Raw genomic sequence first — 22139 nt, forward strand, 5'->3', positions numbered from 1 at the left:
CAAATCGACACCCAAATAGACGCTACCTTTGTTTTTAGTTGCAGTCGCCTGAGTCTACATCACAGTCTTTTAGGCTGGTTCTTTCCATTGCAGTTTTTGGAAGGCGATTATATCTGCCTCGTAGCAATTTAGCGCTCTGCTAATTGTTCGTTGTTAAGGGCTCTAACATTCTTCGGGAATTTCGCTGGTGCGGTCTGAATAATTACAGGTGCCTTATATGGAAACACATATCCCCCTATCTCGTTTGATACCATTAATAACTTTCCAGTGAGGTTAGAACCCAATCTCAAGTTGTTAAGTGATTATAGGAGTTTATAGACAGAAGATGGTTTTGAGAAAAACCTGTGGACGCTTGTACCCACTTGAAAGCGCTGTCTAGCATTTGAACATATAATAAAAGTAACGCAAATAAATATTATATTGTTAATATTTCTGGGTTTTAAACAATCAAACGATAAAATTGGAAAGTTTTGTATATCACAGAGCATTCTGGGAGAAATCATTAGATTTGTGTCTTAAGGAAATTTCCAATAGGGCCCAATATGTCAATTATTCTCAAACTTTTAAAATAAACCCTCCCCAATGCGTGTTTTTGTGCTGTTTAGAGGTAACAATATCCTTTTTGGAACTGCGACATATATTTTCAAAAATCATATCTCTGTCATGAAATTTTTCAACGAACTCCAATTGATACAGCAATTAATTTTTAATTCATCGCAAAGTGCAAGCAAACTTACCCAATAAAGTAAATGAACGATTTGCTCTTTTACAAATCGTGAAATAGAAAAATTTGATTTAATGTTCAGGAAAAATTCTATTTCTTTAAAACGAATTATTATTTTTTTTTTTTTTAATAAACTTTTTTAATTATAAAACGCAAGAAATAACGATGGTACAAATTACTTTTAGATAGAAAGATAGAATGAAAAACGACCTGTTTGTGTAACGTGACTTGATATCAATAATCTTCTTTATTGATTTTACTTAAAATGTAACATCTGTTATTAGTTCAATATGACATTAAAAATATGGCGAACCTTGGTATTAAGGCGGTATATTTAAAATATAATTTTTTGAAAAGGCTAATAGCTTAATCGTTACAACTAATATTAGGTATTTTAATTCATTTTATTGTTAAGTAAAATTATTGAATGTGTTGGGCTCCAACATTCCCCGCACTTTGAAAGAACTCCTTTCAAACAGGAAGCAGAGCAAGCTTTCGAATTGGACGACGAATAATGCCTTTTGTCGTCCTTACATCTGCTACTCGAACACATCCATCTTTTCCAGGTATGACCTTGATGACTCTTCCTAGCAACCACTGTTGGGGTGGTGTGTTGTCTTCATGTACAACAACCATTTCTCCAATGTTGAGATTAGGCTGATCTTTCGTCCACTTAGAGCGAGACTGTAACTCGGTTAAATACTCGGATGTCCAACGCCGCCAAAAGTGTGACTTTACTGCCTGAATGCGACGCCATCTTTGAAGGTAGGATATATCTTCGACTTCAATTATAGGTTCTGGAATGGACCTCAATGATGAACCAATTAAAAAGTGGCCAGGAGTCAGGGCTTCTAAGTCGCTTGGATCTGATGACATTGGTGTTATAGGACGTGAATTCATCACCGCTTCGATTTCCACCAGTGCCGTTGAGAGCTCCTCGAACGTGAGTTTTGCGTTCTCCAAAGTACGGTATAAGTGGCCTTTTGCAATTTTTACGGCTGACTCCCAGAGACCGCCAAAGTGAGGAGCCCTAGGAGGAATAAAATTAAAAGATACATTTTGATTAGTACAAAAATTTTCAATATGGCTTTTTGTATTATTTGAAAACAAAAATTGTTGTAGATCGTTTAACTTGGACCTCGTTCCTACAAAATTTGTGGCATTATCACAAAATATTTTCTGTGGAAGACCACGACGGCCAATTAATCTTTTTAAAGCTGCTAAAAATGCTTCAGAGGACAAATCTGACACAGCTTCAAGATGAACTGCTTTCGAAGAAAAACACACAAATACTGCTATATATGTCTTATAAGGTATTTTCCCACGAATTTTTAAATATGTGAAGAAAGGTCCACAAAAATCAACACCGCAGTTCTGAAATGGACGTGATGCTGGAGTTATACGTTCAGCAGGTAGGTCTCCCATTACCTGCTCCATAAGTTTTGGGCGATATCGGACACAAGGAATACATCTTCTCACCGTACGACGTGCTATTTCCCTTGCGTTTATTATCCAGAACTTCTGCCTTATAAGAGCTAAAAGTGCCTTAGGTCCTGCATGGTAATTTTTTAAGTGAAGATCTCTGACAAAACATGTTACAACATGAGCGTCTCTTGGAAGAAGAATGGGGTGCTTCTGCTCTTCTGGAATTGCTGCTTTCTGCAACCTGCCTCCTACTTTCGCAATTTCCACTCCCCTGCACTCTTCAAGGAATGGATTTAGCCATTTCATTGAGCTCTTCAAACTTTCCCTATTTCTTAGGAAATTTATTTCCTCAGCAAAGTGTTCCTGTTGAATATTCCATGCAATAATTGCCTCTGCACATTGTGTTTCATCTACAGACAGTAATATTTTTCGCAAATTGTCCTCTTCAAAATCTAGAAATTTAACATCTTCTTTAGAAAGTGGCAAATTGTTTGCCTTCCGCTTTTTGATCTTACTAACTCTGCAAACTTTTACAAATCTAAGCATGTATCCAACAATGCGAACCATTTTTGTGTATGTGCTATACCTTTCCAGAGCTTTCAAAATATGATTCTCTTCTTGATTCCTGACAAGCAAAACAGTTTTGTGCATCTCGAGATTTGCCTTTTTTGATACCGAGTGATTGTTAAAAATAGGAGGCCATTCTTCATATTTTAAGATAAATTTCGGACCACTAAACCAATTTGACTCCTTCAACTCTTGAACTGTACAGCCTCTTGATATGACATCAGCGGGATTATCCTGTGTCGGAACATGCCTCCAACTTTCAATGTCTGTTATCTCCTGGATCTCTGCAACTCTATTTCCGACAAACGTTTGAAGCTTTGACGTATGAGTTCCAATCCAATGAAGTACTACTTCTGAATCCGTCCAAAAATAAACTTCGGGATTCAAGCCTTCAAACAAAATTTTGACCTTCGACCAAAGTTTTGCTAACAGATGTGCTCCGCACAATTCTAACCTTGGAAGGCACTTCTTTTTAGCTGGTGAAACTTTAGATTTGGCAGCTAATAACTTGGTTGTGGTAGAATTTGATGAATCAATTGAACTAGCATAGATGCAGCAACCATAAGCATTTAAAGATGCATCACTGAAGCCATGAATTCGCAACTTTATTTTGTTTTCAGATAAAACAAATCTGGGTATAGAGAAATCCTGCAGTGAATTAAGATCTACTAGAAACTGCTTCCATTCAGTTTCGATATTCTGTGGGATAGATGCATCCCAATCTAACTTTTCGATCCAAAGTTTTTGCAAGATGATTTTGGCTTTTATAATAATTGGACCCAATAAACCAATGGGGTCAAAAAGTGACGATGACAAAGATAGAATTGTTCTTTTTGTAAACTTAGAATAATTTTTTGAAGGTTTATACGAAAAAATCAAATTGTCTTCCATAGGATTCCAGGTAATTCCCAAAGTACTTGTTAAACCTGATTCGGATAATTTTAGTACTTTTTCTGTGGCTTGAGGCATTGAATCCACATTACTATGCCATTTCGTTAGCTCAAAACCAGCTGAAGATAATATAAATGATACTTCTTCTCTAATCTGCTGCAGGGTTTCTAGATCATTGGCTCCGGACAACATATCATCAACATAAAAATCCGATTTTAATACTTTGGATCCAAGACTGTGAGAATCTTTGAATTTATCACTCAAATAGTGAAGACACCGAATGGCTAAAAATGGTGCAGACGATGTACCATATGTAACGGTATTTAACTGATATGTTTCTACGGGTTTTTGATTGCTTTCTCTCCATAATATGTACTGGAACTGTCTATGACTTGGATGAATCAAAACTTGTCTGTACATCTTAGAAATATCTGCCGTTAGGACGTATCTATTGCACCGGAAACGCAATAAAAGAGTAAAAATGTCGGCTTGAATTGTTGGGCCAACCATTAAGATCTTGTTTAGTGAAATTTGTGACGATGTACAACAAGACGCATCGAATACGACTCTTAGCTTTGTCGATACGCTGTCTGGCTTCAACACACACTGATGAGGGAGATAGTAGTGAGGAACTTCAAGGTTCGGACTTTTTACTTTTGACATATGTCCTAAGTCTTCATATTCTTTTAGAAACTTCGAATAATCAGCTTTGAGTTCTAAGTTTTTTAGTAATCTGCGCTCCAATGAAAGAAACCTTCTAAACGCAATATCATATGATGCCCCTAAACATTCTGGATTCTTTTTGAATGGTAACTTAACCATAAGACGACCAGTGTCTATTTCTTCTATAGTTTTATTGAATTCTTCCTCACATTGAATTTGTTCTTCTGTCCACTTAGACTTACGGCCATTAACTTCCTCCAACTCCCAAAACTTTTCCACATACTGGTTTAACGAAATTTCTTCAGTACTTAAACAACAAGTTTTAGTGGATGAGTCAAATGAACTACTATATTTGCCTGATACTATCCAGCCTAGCAAAGTTTTTTGCAAAATTGGTAAATGTTTGCCTAATTTTATCTGTCCGACCGACAAAAGATCGAAAAATGCCTCAGCTCCAAGAAGCATATCAATTTTTGAAGGTCTATTGAAGTTTACATCAGCTAGTTCAATGTTATTTGGTATATTCCAGTTACGTGTTTGGAATGCCTCATCTGGCTGGTATCCAGTAATGGAGTGCGCAATTAAAAACTCTAAAGAAATTTCAAAATTATTGAAACGAGAGCGAATGGTAGTTTGAGTTTGATATTGAATATTGGTTTTAGAACCACTAATGCCAGTTATATCAACAAATTTCTTGTTTTTTCGAAGGAATAAAGATTTGGCAAACTTTTCACTAACCATATTTACTTGAGAACCTGAATCTAACAAAACTCGTCCAAATTGATAAGATCCTGTAGAATCTTTTACCAAAACTACTGCTGTTGCTAAAATTACTTGATGCGATGATTTTCGATGTTCTTCCAATGCAGCATGAACAGCTGCTGATGTAGATGCAGCTTCATCTTTAAGTGGATTTTTTGCAACTTCATCTTTTACTGTGTTGGTTACAGTTTGCGTACGATGTAGTAAAAAGTGATGAGGTTTACGACATATTCGACATGTATACTTTGATGAACATGTGGAAACAGTATGTCCTCTTCCTAAACAATTGATGCATAACTCAAGTCTTTTTGCATTTGAGAAACGTTCTATGACTGAAAGATTTTTAAAACTCTGACAGGAAGCAATGTAGTGGGTGTCATCATTACAAAATGCACAAGCTTTTTGAGTTCTTTGAGTGATAGCCAAACTTGTTTGCTTATGTTGATTTCCATTTTGTTGGCGATGTTTGCTTTGACCCTTTTGATTTGTTTCACTCTGAATTTGCCTACCTTCCTTTGCCTCTAAGAATTGACATCGCTTATTAAGCATCTTAGTACACTGATCCCACGAAGGAAGCTTGTTATAATCTAACTCTTCATCCCATTTATTTCGAGTCTCAGAATCTACCTTTGACATAACAATATGGATTAAAACTGCATTGCATATATCTTTCTCTGAACCTAACGAAGTAAGTGAATTGTAGAGAGCGGACATGTTGTCTACGAGGCTTCGTAGATTAGTTGGCGAGACCTTTGTAATTTTGGGAAATTCGAAAATCGAAGAAATATTTTCCGAAAATATTAACGCGTTATTGTCAAAACGATCCTTGAGGCTTTGCATTGCCTTGGAATAATTTTCCTCAGTGACTTGCAGAGCATTAACAGTGTCTAATGCTTTACCACTTAAACATGAAAGCAAATGATTATATTTTTCTATAACACTGAGTGCCGGACTTTCATGAACCAAATATTCGAAAGACCGCATAAAATTCTTGTACTCTGAATACTTTCCATTAAATTTTGGTAGACGTAAAGGCTGCAAACGTGAAGGTGGAGTTGGAGCTGGCATTATAAATGAATGCTCGCCACCTATACTAAGACGTCTTCTTTCTCCAAGCAACGAAAGAATTTTTGTTTTTGTCGCAACGTACAAGTCCTCAAGTTCACTGCGCCCCATATCAGTCGGCTGTAAATGTTCTATTTGAGTTTGATATGCTAATCCTTGCTTGAAATATGACTCTAGTATCCCTAACCGACATTCTAACTGTAGGAGAGGGCTCCTGTGGTCGCTCTAAAATATTTTTAATTCTGGTTATGTTTCCCTTAGTGGTTGCGCGCAGCTGTTTGACTTCTTCTAATTTTGCTTGATCTACCGACATGATTAAATACTTCTTTATTTTTCCAAAAGAAAATTAAAATCCTTGAATACTGTGACTATTAAATGTGTGATAGCTGTCAACAAATGCCCAATTTGCAATATAATGACCTATGGTTATTAAGTGTACGAAAAACTTCAATAAATTGATCAAAAATATCTTAACCTTCCAGCTTGACAAAATATGTTTGAAAAGCTCACGAGAATCCAAAGCGATATGCCAACCACAATTTCTGCAAAATATTGTATTTGGTTACTTCTGCCAAATGCAAATATTAAAAACTAACGAATTTGGCATCTACAAGAAGTGTGTACGAAGATTGAATTATGTGTAATTTTAATAAAAGCTTTGTAAGTGGGTGTCAACGAAGTATGACAGCAACAAGAAATCCACCATGTGAATGAGCAATGATAACGATAAGGCTTAATCAATGAATATTTATTAATTCCAGCATCAGCAAACAACAACCACGACGAAACGACGATGATTGGAATCTGTTCAAAAGCTTTGGCTATTGACAAGAAGGTATACGAAAGATGATGATGACGAAAGCTTTTAAGATTCGATAATCGATTACGAAACAACGAGGAAGGCGGCGGAGACGAACGAGCGACAAATAAGCTTTACCGGCTAGTTGTGCATGCAAGAGCGAAATGGGATATATATGATAATCTTTGTGGATTCCATCAAAAATGGCGCAAAGTTAAAACGATCCACAAAATTTGATTTTTTTTTGTATTTAATTTTATATTTTAATTTTATATATTTTAAATGACAGCATTTAATTGTTTTTGGAAAGCGAAGGTGCGTTAATGCAGTTTTATTTTTTCGAAGAATTACAGGAATCCATGCAGTATTTTTGTTAGTTTGATTAATTATCAATTTGGTGAAAATGAACGCACATTCGCTTTTCTATATTGGCAACATACCTTGAAGGGAGTTTTGTACTTAACTTCCCTGAGCAATTTGCCCAATTTAAATTGCTGCTGATGTGACCTTTGAACTGCTAAACACTGCTAGTAAAGTTCGAATGATTTGGTCATATGACTCTTATTTTCTCGTCGATTAACTTTTTTTTGTTTTTCTTTTTTATATGTTAAATTATTATTGTCTATGCACTTTTTGATAACCGAACCGAAACCACCGATAAAATGTCTTTAGTAATGTCTTGAATGTCTCTTTTTAATTTGTATACTTTTTGTTACACATAAGGCTTATAGCTCTTTTTTGTCTTTTCGCAGAAAATTCTGCTCCACGTTTGGGCGCCAAAATGAACGATTTGCTCTTTTACAAATCGTGAAATAGAAAAATTTGATTTAATGTTCAGGAAAAATTCTATTTCTTTAAAACGAATTATTATTTTTTTTTTTTTTAATAAACTTTTTTAATTATAAAACGCAAGAAATAACGATGGTACAAATTACTTTTAGATAGAAAGATAGAATGAAAAACGACCTGTTTGTGTAACGTGACTTGATATCAATAATCTTCTTTATTGATTTTACTTAAAATGTAACATCTGTTATTAGTTCAATATGACATTAAAAATATGGCGAACCTTGGTATTAAGGCGGTATATTTAAAATATAATTTTTTGAAAAGGCTAATACCTTAATCGTTACAACTAATATTAGGTATTTTAATTCATTTTATTGTTAAGTAAAATTATTGAATGTGTTGGGCTCCAACAGTAAAGATGTGGTGTTTTCATTTCCCTTACCATTTCACACATCTGGCTTCCGCTCGAGCCTCAACAAACTGAGGGAAAACTTTAGTATAGAGTATAGAAAGTTTCGAAAAGAAAAGAAAAATAAAAGAAATGAAAACAAGTCGATGACTGCTTCTATTCTACTCCGCTCCTTTTTCCAGGACCTTATGCCTAAGCTCTTGTACCTATGTACCTATGTACCTAAAATTTCTAATTTCTCGTTGACAGAAGGCTTCAAAACTTTTAAATTAACTCATTATGAAAAGTTCATGGATGTGCTAATGAAACTTTAACTGTTCTTCTTTATTTTTGCTGCTCCTTAGCTCCAACTTTTCCACCATCACGATTTTTAAAAGTGAACGACGATGATGGTGTCATGTTTGTGCCACATTCAACGAAGGAAATGAATTATAGAGAATGTTTCAATAGAGCAATCATCAACTATGAAGAGTCTAGAAGATAATTGTAGCTATAGATAAGTCTTCAAACTTTCGTTTCGTCGTTGCTGTCATAATGAATGCCTTTTGTTTATATTTTTTCATTTTTGAGAAGGGGGAAGTGAAGTGAGATGTTGAAATTAATTCATCACGTGTTTTGGCTTAGATATATGCAAATTAGGGATTAAACACTTTTCTTTAACAGTAACACCCGCTTAAGAGATTTAGTGAAAATGAAAAACAGTAAGTCTGGGTAATTTAAACGAATAGAATTAAGATGGGAAAAATGCAAAAAATGAAAAATACAAAAGTATGTCTGAGATGAAAAATAAAACCCCTTAAAATGCTGTGTGAATTATTTTGAAGAGTTTCAAATAAATAGATATTTTATCAGAGAAAACTTCAATGCTTTCTTTGAGTTAAAGTCGCTGCCCATAATGGGGTAAGACACACCTAGGATAATTTATCGGACCATTGTGATACCACATGAATCTTGAGGCTTTCCTATAAGCTCAATGAAACCTGTTTGAATCCCTTACAAAACGTAAAAGATTGATTATCTTAATATGATTGAGATCGGTTAGATTGTTATAGAAGAATTACTACTGAGTAAGTCTCGCGTTTTAATATAAGATAAAGAGGAAAATAAAGGCTAGAATAAAATGTATTAATCCTTTGGAGTTCCCTGTAAAAAAGGTTTATAGAAAATGGTTTAAATGTTCGCAACTAACATGAGGTATTCTTCCTCTTCCGCAGTTTCTACAAGAGCTGTCAATGACAATCCATTTATTAATTCTATAGGTATACAGAAATCTAATCTCTTTGCTATGCAGGTCGCCATCATTTGGACGCTGAGAGAGTGTTACGACTCCGCCAATACTTGAGAGCTTTAATGATTTTATGAGACCAATATATTTCGCACATGTACCAGATTAACAAAAAAAGGTTATAGATTGGGTTTGCCAGCATTGAAGAACACCTTAATTGATGAAATCAGTGCCAGCGAATTTGTGTGGGTCTACATCTCCAATGCTGGCAAACCCACTGTCAATTTTTTGTCAATCTAGTGAATTTTCTTCCGTTTGAATAACCAACTGATCGCCCTTACGCCCTTTCTTTCCAAGGTCATAAAAACGCAAATTAACTATCAGCTCAAGAAATATGTTGAAGACCGAAGGATTCTTCATTGACCGCTGTACTGCTACGGAAATAGCTGGCCTATGGTTCTGACTTATGCCTCCCTTGTTGGATTAGAAATTACGTTTCGGACCAACTAGCACAAGTAGTATTGACTGGGCTCAAATGAAAAAAAAGAGGCTTGGATGCGACCCACACTGATAACTTCCCATCCCGTCTGTCGATTTGTCTTGCTTAAAAGTTTGTAGGTTTTCGTGTTTTGTAAAAAAGTTGTTAGTTTAATTATTCTTCAAAATTTAAAAATTACAAACTATATTTTTCATATCAAAAAATAGTTTAGTTTGAAAATCTAATTTTGTTAAATAGATTTTTAGTGGAAAACAAATTTTACCAATTGAAGTAGCTCTTCTTAAATTTTTACAAATTGTATGAATGAAATTAATTTGAGAGATATCAAGAACCGAACATCAATTCTTACCAAATGTGTGTACTATTTTTTGTAGATTTTATTAACTTCCCATAGGAAGTTATTGTAATAGGTCCGATTTGTGAAATTGAAATTTTTGACATTTCTCGACGTTTCAAGGTCCCTAGAGTCGAGATAAAAGATTTTTAGAAAGATGTCTGTGCGTGCGTGTGAACGTACGTCCGTACGTTCGCGACGTTTTTTTCATCGTATATAGCTCAAGAACCAGATTAGATATCGATTTCAAAAAAATTTTGTTATACAGATAATAAGGCAGAGAGATGAAGAAAGGGCTCGCAAGAAAATTGCGTGGGTGGTTTTTTTTACCATAGCAGTTTGAAAAAAAGGTGAACCTTTCTTACCTCTTCAAAACTTTGAGATAATAGCTTCTAACTTTTTTTTAAATTTTTCTTTTAAGAAATATTGTTTTCAAAATTAGGACAAATTTTGAGAAAAATCGAATTGACAGTTTTCTTACAAAAATAAAAACCTAAAAAAAATGTATACAAGTTGGTAAAAATTGATCTTCGACTCAAATATCTTTTCAAAAATTGTAGATATAGGATTTAAACTACTTTTATCTTTCAAAAAATATTGTTTTTTACATTCAGTAAAGATTTGAAAAAAATCGAATTGACAGTTTTTTACAAAATAACTCTAAAAAAAAAACAATACTAAAACTTGGTTAAAATTTACTTTCGACTCAAACAAATTTTCAAAAATTAAAAATATTGGCTTCAAACTTTTTTTATTTCACAGAAAATATTGTTTTCGATATTCAGTAATTTTTATATAAAAATCCAACAGTCCGTTTTTTCATAAAAAATAAAATCTACAAAAAATAGTACACACATTTGGTAAGAATTTTTTGATGTTCGGTTCTTGATATCTCTCAAATTAATTTCATTCATACAATTTGTAAAAATTTAAGAAGAGCTACTTCAATTGGTAAAATTTGTTTTCCACTAAAAATCTATTTAACAAAATTAGTTTTTCAAACTAAACTATTTTTTGATATGAAAAATATAGTTGGTAATTTTTAAATTTTGAAGAATAATTAAACTAACAACTTTTTTACAAAACACGAAAACCTACAAACTTTTAAGCAAGACAAATCGACAGACGGGATTTGAAAATATCAGTGTTGGTCGCATCCCAGCCTCTTTTTTTTATGAAATAACGGTTTAAAAAAAAACTACGGACTATAGAATATTTTCTGAGAAATGAAAAGAGTTTGAAAACATTATTTGTAATTTTTGAAAAGCTATTTGATTCGAAAGTAAATTTTTACCAAGTTTTAGTAATGTTTTTTTTTGTTAAGTTTGTTTGTTTTGTAAAAAAAGTGTCCATTGGATATTTCATTCATGTATTCACATATTCACAACCTTGCTCTTCGGCTGTGGTTCTTTAATGGCAATGTATGATAAGCTCATTTAATTCTGCCATTCTTAAAATTGGAATTAAAAATTGAATAAAATTTTATAGGTGGAAATCTCATTCAAATTCATTAATGATGATACTATGGTTGAATTATTTACTTCGCTTGAACACCGTCGCAAAGTTTCTTTTCTCACTACTTATTACTAACGTTATTTTAACGGGTTATGCTCTACAGAAATAGCTTCAAGTATAATATGTACTAACATCTCTAGGAATGCTCGTATATCATCGAATTTTCAAGTACAGAGATTCATTCTTTAACCGTACTTCACGAACGTGGAATGCTTTACCACACTCTCAAAGTGCACCGACAAACGTTCTCACTATTTTTCAATGCTAAAATTTGGCATTATAAGGGTTACAAAAATTCTCATAATTGTACTCCAATTGCACAAAAATTTCACCTTATCAGAGGTTTTCCTACCAAAGCAAGTTTAACACCGGGGTAATGGAATGCTTTATGAGACACAAATGCAAAAAAAAAAACTAAGAATGGATAAGTGCTTCATTAAAGCGGGTTTTGCTGTTAATCTGTGTTTGGTAACTTTTATTGTTTTAGGTGTCTAAATAACTTCCTGTCCAGGGAATAATCATGACTCATGCTCAGAAATCCCATCAAATAAATTTTGAAAAAATGAAAAATAATTCACTTAAATACAATTATTCAAATACTAAAATTAAACCCAAATGAAATTCATTGTTGACACTGACAACCATATCCTATTTTGCCTATTTTGGGAATAACCAAAATCAATAACCAAATAATGTGGGATACGGAGTGTGGGTAATCCTCTGTAAAAGCCAATATGTCTGGTTTTAAGCCATAAAATTCAATGAATTTAACCTAAAAGTTGTATGTATGATGCATGATAAAATGAACTGAGGAATTTGCATAAAACTAAATTATATTTGATTTGTGTGTTTGTTTAAATATAGCTACTTTTTGTTTTTGAATAACATACTCGTACATTATGTAGATTGCAAAAACAAAAACGACCCATTCGTCATATCAACTACTGTTAGTTAAAGGTGAAATTCGCTTTTCAAATTAAAGTTGTTTCGAATTCGATTTTTTTTTTCATTTCTTTTGGCGGATTGTTTAATCCGACACGTATGAAAATTGGGTCTAAAATGCATTCAAGATTTTAACATTGAAAAGGTTTATCTAGGATTTTTAGGGAAACTTGTGTTTTGAATAAGAGGACGCACGAGATAAGAGACAAAAATGACCAGATGGACTGTAAACGCACCTTTCAATAATCATCGAACTGTCATGATCAATTTATTCACTAAAGTCAACATTTTCATCATGTTAAAGTACATGAACGAGGAACTTCTGTACATTCAAAAAAGTTTCTACCGAAATTCGTAGACGTGTCCGCTAAGGCAACCCATGAATTGTTTTACTGCGTTCTCAAAAATTGAGCCTCACTTAGACTGTGGTCGAATGGAAACCCCTTTATTACTTACTATATGTTGGACCTTTTCTACTTTTCGTATTCGAAGGATAACCCAAGAAGTATATCTTTGCTCATAAGAAAATATATAGATATCAGTTTCTGCCTAGTACTTTTGTTTTGTAGACATTAGAGCTATTAAAGTTGAAATCCAAATACAGAAATTTAAAACCGATATCTATATGTTTATAGGCATATCTTGTTCTATAAAAACCATACGTAACACTACGTATCACTCGGTTCCTACGCTCGTTTACAATGCACTTTCGTAAGGTCGTTTGATAAAGCCAAATTAATTGCAGCACAGTTTTGCTGTTAATGTGACGCTACCAGTTACTATTATGAGTCCTCCTGTTTTTGAGAACTATTGTATGGGATGACTTTTCTATCGCATCCGTGTAGTTCCAGGAGTTCCACAAATCCGCTGGCCACTATTATTCTTAAGAAGTGTTTTTTAACCAAAACCACTGCGTAAGCTTTCCAGTCTTTCTTAGTCTTTCTTACTCTACAAGTCTCTTTCCGGGCGGATGGACAACAGCATTTGTTAAACCTGTCCCTAAAAAAGGCGAATTCTCCTCCGGCTCCAACTATCGTCCAATGGCACTCACGTCGCTCTTTCCAAGGCCATGGAAGCGCTTATTAGTTATCGGCTTAAAAAATATTTCGAAGAACGAAAACTTCCTAAAGACTGGCAGTATGGATTTCGTAGCAATATGTCTACTGGTGTTTTGATGGTTTATCTAACCGAACAGAGGAACAAATCTTAACATCGTTTTGGAGAAAGTAAGGTTAGTACCTTGATATTTAAAAAAGCATTTAATAGAGTTTGGAAACTACCTTTTCAACCTTTCAATACAAGATTTTTTAGATGGTTTTCACGTCTGAAACTCATAAAATAAATGCTAGTGTTTCCCAGGGCTCCGTTTTGGCTCCGACTGTCTTCGTGATATTTATTACCGATCTCTTGTCTGCCACTTCTAATCCAACTGTTTCGCTGGCGACAGTACCCTCAGTTTTAATTGCCCATAGGAAGTTATTGTAATCGATTGGTCGAATTGGAAATTTTGACAATTCTCGACGTTTCAAGGTGTGCGTGCGTGATTAGGTACGTTCGTACGTCCGTTCGCTCGCGACGTTTTTTTTCGTCGTCCATAGCTCAAGAACCAGTTCAGATATTTATTTTACAGGTAATAATATATAAAGATGCAGAAAGGGCTCTCAGGAAAGTTGAGTGGATGGTTTTTATTACCATAGCAATTTAAAAAAACAGATGAAAATTTTGGTTTAACCAAAATATCTCATGAAAAAATAATACTATTGACTTGAATTAAATTATATTGGAATGTGATACCAAACAAGAATATTTTTTTGAAAAAATCCAATTAACGGTTTGTTTTATAGACAAAAAAAAACTGAAAAAATAAAATTGTCACCTCGAATATTTTACGAACAAAAACTAATTTGATCTAAAAAATAATTTGTGCAACGTAAAATAACGTTTTTGACTTCTGAGAAAAATAGAATTTACAGTTTTTTTAGTTGGTAAAAATTGACTTTCGACTTGGTAATGGTTATTATGCCATCTGTTGATGCCAACTATTCCCTTAAGATGTTAAGCGATAATTCTGAAAGAATTATCCAAAAATAAATGTGAGTTTTTCTTCAACCACTTGCAAAGTGTTTTATATGCAAAGTAGGAGTTTTTTCTTTAGTCAACTGAATAAGTACAATTCCATTTTTTTCGTTGTTTATAAGTTTTTGGAGTGCTTGACAGTTTGAATTAACGATTTTAGTGTTTTCAGTAAAATTTAATTATTGATTTCAAATTTTAAGAAAAATGGGTAGATCTACGTAGATCTAACAGTGTTGAAAAAGCTAAAATCGATTTACTTAGAGACCAAGGCCTAACTCGACGTCAAATAGTTAATAAAGTTGGCCGAAGTTTTAATGTAGTTTATTCTTACTTGAAAAATAAAGATGCATACGGCAAAAACATGAAGGGAGGTAAGAAAACAGCAACAACAGCAGCTAAGAGACGAAGAATTTTAAGATGTGCATCAAAACAAAAAGTCGGCGTAAACGCAAGTTGCTCAACAGTTTTAGAGTAATCAACAACTCATGCCATCTTTAACGAATGAAACTTAAAAAAAAAACACCACTTGACGAGAGACGGAAAATGTTGCGATTAGATTTTTCAAGACTTCACATGAGTTGGAAAAAATAATCGTATCACGTGTTTTTTTTTAGATGAAGAAAAATTTAATTTTAATGGCCCTGATGGGTTCAACTTCTATTTTCACGACTTAAGAAAAGAAAAACAGATTTTTAAAGCGCCATCATAGTCGTGAAGGAGGTGTCATGATTTTATTATGGAACAGTTGAGCTCGAGATTGTAACATCAAAAATTACAGCAGCTGCGTATAAAGTAATTTTGGAAAGAAATTCTCCTAAATTTTCTAACATCTTTGGACTCATAAACTGGACCTACCAACACGATAATGCGCCTATTCACTCAGGATTTCGATTTCGATCTTTCGACCCTGCGTATAATAGGCCACCTATTAGATCTTCAATTTCATGAAAGACAACTGACTTAATCTACAAACATACCCCAATATGTCAAAATGTATACGAAACTTATCCAATCTAAGGTCCTCAAAAAATAAGTTTATAGCAAACTCCTCATCGAAGTCGCTGTTACTTGATTCCACTAGGACTTCTAAAATCTGCAATAATTTAAAAAAAATTTAATGAAGTTTGCGTCTTAGTGAAAGAGCAGGGCAAGTGCAGAGGAGGTGAAAGATTATTTCCTCTTCTTCCTCGTCCATACAGCTCCTGCGTGTCTGCCTATAAGACAGTGTCCCGTAAGGACACCTATTAGCAGAATTTTACATGCAGCTGTCGGTATACCTATCTTCTCACATTTAGGTGAAATAGGTATGACGGTTCCATTTTTAGCTTGTTCATCGGCTCTTCAATTTAATGTGATGTCTATGTGGCCTGGCACCCATCAGAGGTGAATGTTAAATTGCTTCGCCATCTCCATAAGAGATTATCGACAATCAAGGGCCGTTTGAGATTTGGTTGAGACACCATCAAGAGACTTAATAGCAGCCTGACTGTCAGAGAAGATGCGGATATCAGAAGTTGATATCACGTTTTCTCTAAGCCAGGAGAGAAGATCCATGAGCGCTAAAATTTCCGCTTCGAAGACGCTACAATGATTAAGGAGGCGGAAAGAGGTGCTTAGATAAAGCTTTTCTGAGTACACACCACTACCAACTCCGTCATTTGCCTTGGATCCATCTGTATAAAAATAGGATTTTAGGAATAGTGAAGTCTATGTACTTTAGTATAGAACCAAAGAGGTTCAAAATGATGGAGTGACCCACATTGTTGTTGGTCACTTGAGATGAGGCGTTGCGTCCTATAGCTGTATACTCTCTGCCACTTGTTTACTAAAGATGTCGAGGTGTGTCAGATGGAGGAGAGTGTCTAACGCTGCTGAGGGTGTGGTGATCCATGTTCCGCTTATGCAGAGACATGCAGTGCAGGTCACCATACTGCAACCCCGTACATAAGTATTGGTCGGATGACCGATGTGTATAGCCAGTAGGTTATGCGAGGTTGAAAACCCCATTTGCTTTCTATGGCTTTCTGGCAAAGTAAAAGAGCTGCTATAGCTTTTTTAACTCTTTCCTAAATATTAGATTTCCAACTTAATATTTTGTCCAATATCAGACCAAGATATTTGGCTTCATTGGTAGAAATTAGTGGTACATCTTTTATTGGAGGAGGTAAAATTATTTTCCGTGGACGAGGTCTGTTTTTTGAGGATTAATACTAAGTCCAAAGTGATCAGCCCATCTAGTGAGCATATTGAGTGCGTTTTGGAAGAGGTCTCTCAGTGTATTGGGATGTTCCCTTGTGACGTCGATAGCAACACCATCATCAAGGGATATTAGAAGTTCATTAATCACTATATGTTCCACAGGAGAAGGGACAGAACACCACCTTGCGGAGTGCCTCTACTGACAGACCTTTTTGTGCAAAAATCCCCTAACATAGAGTTGATGATCCTGCTTTTTAGCATTAAATTAATCAACTCACAGATTGAGTATATGACGTTTAGGGTCAACATAGCAGAATTGACAGCGGATGTGTCAACGTTATTAAAAGCGCCCTCAATATCCAGGAAGGCCACCATAGTATATTCCTTTTGCTCTAAGGAGTATTCGATAGTTCTTACCAGAGTGTGCAAGGCTGTTTCTACCGATTTCCCTTTGCAGTAAGCATTGATAGTCTCTTCTCAATGTTGTTACGTATATGGATATCAATCAATCGTTCCAGAGTTTTGAGAATGAATGATGATAGGCTAACAGGTCTTAGGTATTTAGGGTTGACATGCGAGCATTTGGCATCCTTGGGAAGTAAATTACCTTTACATTTCTATCGCTGAAGTATATAGACAAGATTTGTACAACTTTTGAAGATCATCTCAATTATGGGCAAAGTTATATCAATGGTATGTTGTAGCTCAGCTGGTACTTTGAAACTATTCAGAGCCCATGTCAATTTTTCTTTTGTAACCAGAACTTGAGGAAAAATTAAGTTAATACCCGACCCAGGACTGTTTGTTGTATTAACGGATTGGGAGCTATCTGGGAAGTGGGTGTCTAATAGCAGGTTTAGCGTTTCTTCGCAAGAGTTAGTCCATGTACCATCTGAGTTTTGAAGACAACTAGGCATGGTTGGATTTGTCGAGAGAATGTTCCTTATCCTTGATGCCTCCGAGGATTCTTCTTTTGAGTTACAGAAGGATATCCATGAGCATCTTTTGGCTATTCTTAATTCTAGTTTATACTTTTTGAGGGATTCTTTATAGGAGTACCAATCTTGTAGATGTCTAGTCATTTTTGCTCGATTCAAAAACCTCTACAACCTTTCCTGAGTATTTCTTCAGCAGCATATTAAGATGGTTTCTCTTTTTCCGCACTGTAGTGAGGGTGCAGGCAGTATCCATGGCTTTATTGAGGGCTGCTGTAAGCTCAATGACCTTTTGATCGAGTTCAAGAGCGCACAAGGGCAGATCAGAAAGTTCTGGTTTAATCAGATTTTTCAGAGTCACCCTATATTTTGGCCAATCTGTTTTCCTATAATTCCGGAATTGGATTGGTTGGTCAATATTTTATTGAGAGTTGTAACTTCTTGTTGATTTTTAATAACGAAGGTTGGTTCACTACCTACATTACTTACTACCAGATAAGTTGTTAAAATATAATCAAAAAGAGACCACGTGAGTTAACACGGCCATTGAAATTCTCTCGCAAAATAGCTATTGCTTCGTGAGTTGTGTGGCAAAATGCACCATACTGTTGAAACCTCATATCGTCCGCATCCATGTTTTCAAATTCGTGCCATAAAAAGTTTGTTATCATCCCACAATAGCGAACACCATTCACATTAAAAAAATAAGCCGTATCAAACAGTCACTCATGGATTATCATGGACTGGTGTCTTTAAATTTCCTACAGACCAGGATTGCACAATTTTTATGATTATACGCACATTTGGAAGGTTCCGAAAAAATCACGAAGTCCACTGTGTGAATTTGATTCAAACTCTCATTTTCATAATAAGCCTGAATAACTTAAACACGTTGCTCTATTGTGTATCTTTTCATTGTTTAAATGAATTTGTCCGAAATTGAGAAATGTCAAATGAAATGAAGAACAAAACTTGACGTTTAGGTTTGGTTCACATTCATCATCAGCCCTTAAAATTTAACCACTCTTTTTAAGATGTTGAATAAACCTTCAAGGCAAATGTGACGTGTTGTCAAAGCCTAACAATGAGAATGAATTTTTAAATTTGTTTCTATTTTGTTTTTATAATTCAAACCCTTTTTTTAATTAGATATATATTGGAAAAAGCTATATCCTAACCTATAAATAAGCAATTAGTCTGCCCAATGTGTGTATCCCTGTTCAACGTTTAAACCAAACGACTAAGTTTTTGTCGTCATACTTTCGTCCATAATATGCACATGCAAATTTCAAATTAGTTCCATATTAAGTTTATATGTACATAGCTAGGTCGAGTAGGTAAATTTAATTTAATATTTTAATTTTCATTTAATCAACAAATTCCAATCCTCTTCGATACTATAGTTATACCCCATAAACTATATCACTATATGGTTATGTTAAACTTAAATTTTGAACATCGCTCCATCAGCATCATTCACTATACTCAAAGTCTGTTTTTAGCCTCTGATGATGATGGTACTTTCGCTCGCTTAGTTACTGATTGAATTCTAATTCACTTAAATCGATGATGTAGATATTGATGATGATGATGGTGATGACCCGGCCATCATCAGCCATCACATGAAATATATTTTATCGACAAACTCAACTTGTAGTGGGAACTTTATAGTGTTGAGTATAATATAGGACCAAAAGCACTCTCGTGTAGGAAGCTATTATAATAATTATCTACAAAGCAAGTCACCATCCCCATCGCTCATCAGGATAGTCCAGGAGTATTGCATTACCAATAGATTTTCATAAATGACTGGGGAATGTTTAATAATTTGGGAATTTTAATAACCCACAATAAGTTATATGAGTTTCGGTGTTTAAGTTTGATGATGATGATGATGGACGATAAAGGCCGTTAGCGATTTAATCTATCTCATCATCATAATCATCATTAGTATCATTATCATTATCATCCTCATCCTCATCCTCATCAACATCGAATATTGTGGAATATTATTGAAAGCTGTGATATAATGAAATTTTGCGGTTTTATTGGGTGTTTGGTTATAATTGTTGGCTCATAAATAATAAAACAGGAATGTCATTCATTTTTAATATAAATATATCAACACAATGACAATGAGCATAGAATGGTTGAAAAAAGTCGTCAACCTTCAACTATCAACTGTCCTTAAAGTGGAAAAGTCCAAGGTCAAACGCAAATTAGAACCCATTCTAATTCCAAAAAAGGACATTCTTTGAAGTTGTTGAATTTTCTTTATAAACAAATCCAAAAAAAGAACCCATTGAATACGTAATTTACCCTTCCCTACCTGTTATATTAACTCATTTTCAAAAGAGGTTTTCGTCCCTAGATCCGAATCCCAAATGAAATCAAAAAATACCAAAAGCAAAGCATCAAGAAAGATTTAATATAAATCCACAAAATTTAGCAACAACTAATCTACTTATCATAAAAAGAGGATGTTTGATTTGGTTTTATTTCCTATTTAACAGGAAATTAAATCCACCAACCCACTGACAAAAAATTCTTATAACAGTTATTCATTTTTTAAATTTTTTTCTGTTGTTGTTGTCTGTCAAACAATATCCTGTAGTTGTTTATCTTTTTTTCATATTTGATTGAGGTTTTTGAAAATGTCCTTTTTTTCTACTTCGTTTGCAGTGTTTTAAGGAATTATACAAAAAAGAAGGATGGCGTGGGATGCACCCTCACAGTGGTTACTTCGTATTGATATCCTTGAACATATTTATGACATTTTTGTATCTGATCTTATTGTTATATAATTCACAGTATAATTTAAAGGATGATTTTTTAAAGGCTATACGAAAGTAAAAAAAAAAACACATACAATTCAGAAAAATGCATGAAATCTTTATTTGAATTGAAAGTACGGTCCATATAATTTAATGTTTGAAGATTATTTCATGCAAATCTTTACCTTGAAAGCGCCTCAAATGGTCCATCCACTCAGTCCAATTTCGGTATAATCTTTCCAACATTTCGGCCGGTATCTCACGAATAAATGCTAATGCGTCAATTGAAGCGGGCTTGTTTGTATGGATATGAGCTTTAACATGGCCCAACGAAAAACAGCCTAAAGGCTTTAGATCGCACTATCTTCGCGGCCAATTGACCGGTCCGGAACGTGAAATAAAATGTTTACCCAACTCGTCTCTTAATAAGACCATTGTTGCGCGTGCTGTGTGGCATGTGGCACCGTCTTGTTGAAACCAAATGTCATGCAAGTCAAGCTCTTGCGTTTTTAAGAAGAAGTACGGTCCAATGATGCCACCAGCCTATAAACCGCACCAAACTGACTTTTTGGATGCATTGGTAGCTCTTGGAATGTTTCTGGCTGATATCCACTCCAAAATCGTCAAATCTGTTTATTTACGTACCCATTGAGACAAAAATAAGCTTCGTTACTGAACACAATTTTTCATTAAAAAAGTCGGCCAACTTTCACCAAAAATTGTGTACTTGCAGTAGGTCGTTCGGCTTCAATTAATGCACCAGCTGTATTTTGAAAGGCATCACACCTAAATCCTTCCGCAAAATTTTCCAAGTTGTTAAGTAACAGGGGCCAAATACTGCGATAGACGACGAATCGATAATTGATGGTTATCAGTAACACTGGCGGATACAGCTGCGATATTTTTTTCAGTTCGCACTCTACATAAGCGTGTTGGTGGTTTAATGTCTAACAATGTAAACTTGGTGCGAATTTTAGTCACGTTGACCTTTCTTAACAGAGCACTCATTTTGATAAAAAATTCATTGATTTGCAAGCCTTGTTCGTTTGTAAGATAATTCATGGTATTATAGACCAAACTAAAGATGTTTGACAGTGAAACAAAACAAGAAACCAGTGTTGCCAAAAAAATAATAGCTAACAAATCATCCTTTATAAACACTATAGAGGAAATGAATCAAGCTTTTATTTTTATGCATACATACTTTTCCCCTTATTGTCATTTCAATTAAGCATTTAGTTTAAGTTGGAAAAAGTTTTCTAATGAGAAGTAAAAACCACACCGTTCTTCGACATATTCGGTGCCCGACCTATGAGGAGCGGTTTTAACTGGCTCCCCGTCCTTGGAGTTACACTAAGGATCTGGCCCCTCAGGTTGGGGGTTGTGCCGTCGGGGTAAATTCCTGGCCACGTTAAAAATACCTTAGTTGCAAAGCACCAACAAGCCTTGGATACGGACGGATTCACTGTTGACAACCCAAGCAAACGAAATAAGGACAACGAACTTCTCATCTGAACGTGGAATGTTAGGTCCCTTAACAGACCAC

At 34.6% G+C, this 22139-nt stretch overlaps 2 protein-coding genes across 2 annotated transcripts in view; one reads left to right on the forward strand and one right to left on the reverse strand.

Moving 5' to 3' along the window:
- The window catches only part of LOC129943500 (5-hydroxytryptamine receptor 1-like), a 605118-nt gene that overhangs the window by 389696 nt on the left and 193283 nt on the right, over positions 1 to 22139 (forward strand). The window lies entirely within an intron of this gene.
- LOC129940170 (uncharacterized) lies at positions 1196 to 6208 on the reverse strand. Its single transcript, XM_056048429.1, has 2 exons — positions 1857 to 6208; positions 1196 to 1754 (listed from the first exon to the last, which is right to left on the reverse strand). Exons 1-2 carry the CDS (start codon positions 6206 to 6208, stop codon positions 1196 to 1198), a joined length of 4911 nt encoding a protein of 1636 aa, XP_055904404.1.

The sequence above is a fragment of the Eupeodes corollae genome, chromosome 1, assembly GCF_945859685.1.
Source record: "Eupeodes corollae chromosome 1, idEupCoro1.1, whole genome shotgun sequence".
In the NCBI taxonomy this organism is placed as follows: Eukaryota; Metazoa; Arthropoda; class Insecta; order Diptera; family Syrphidae; genus Eupeodes; species Eupeodes corollae.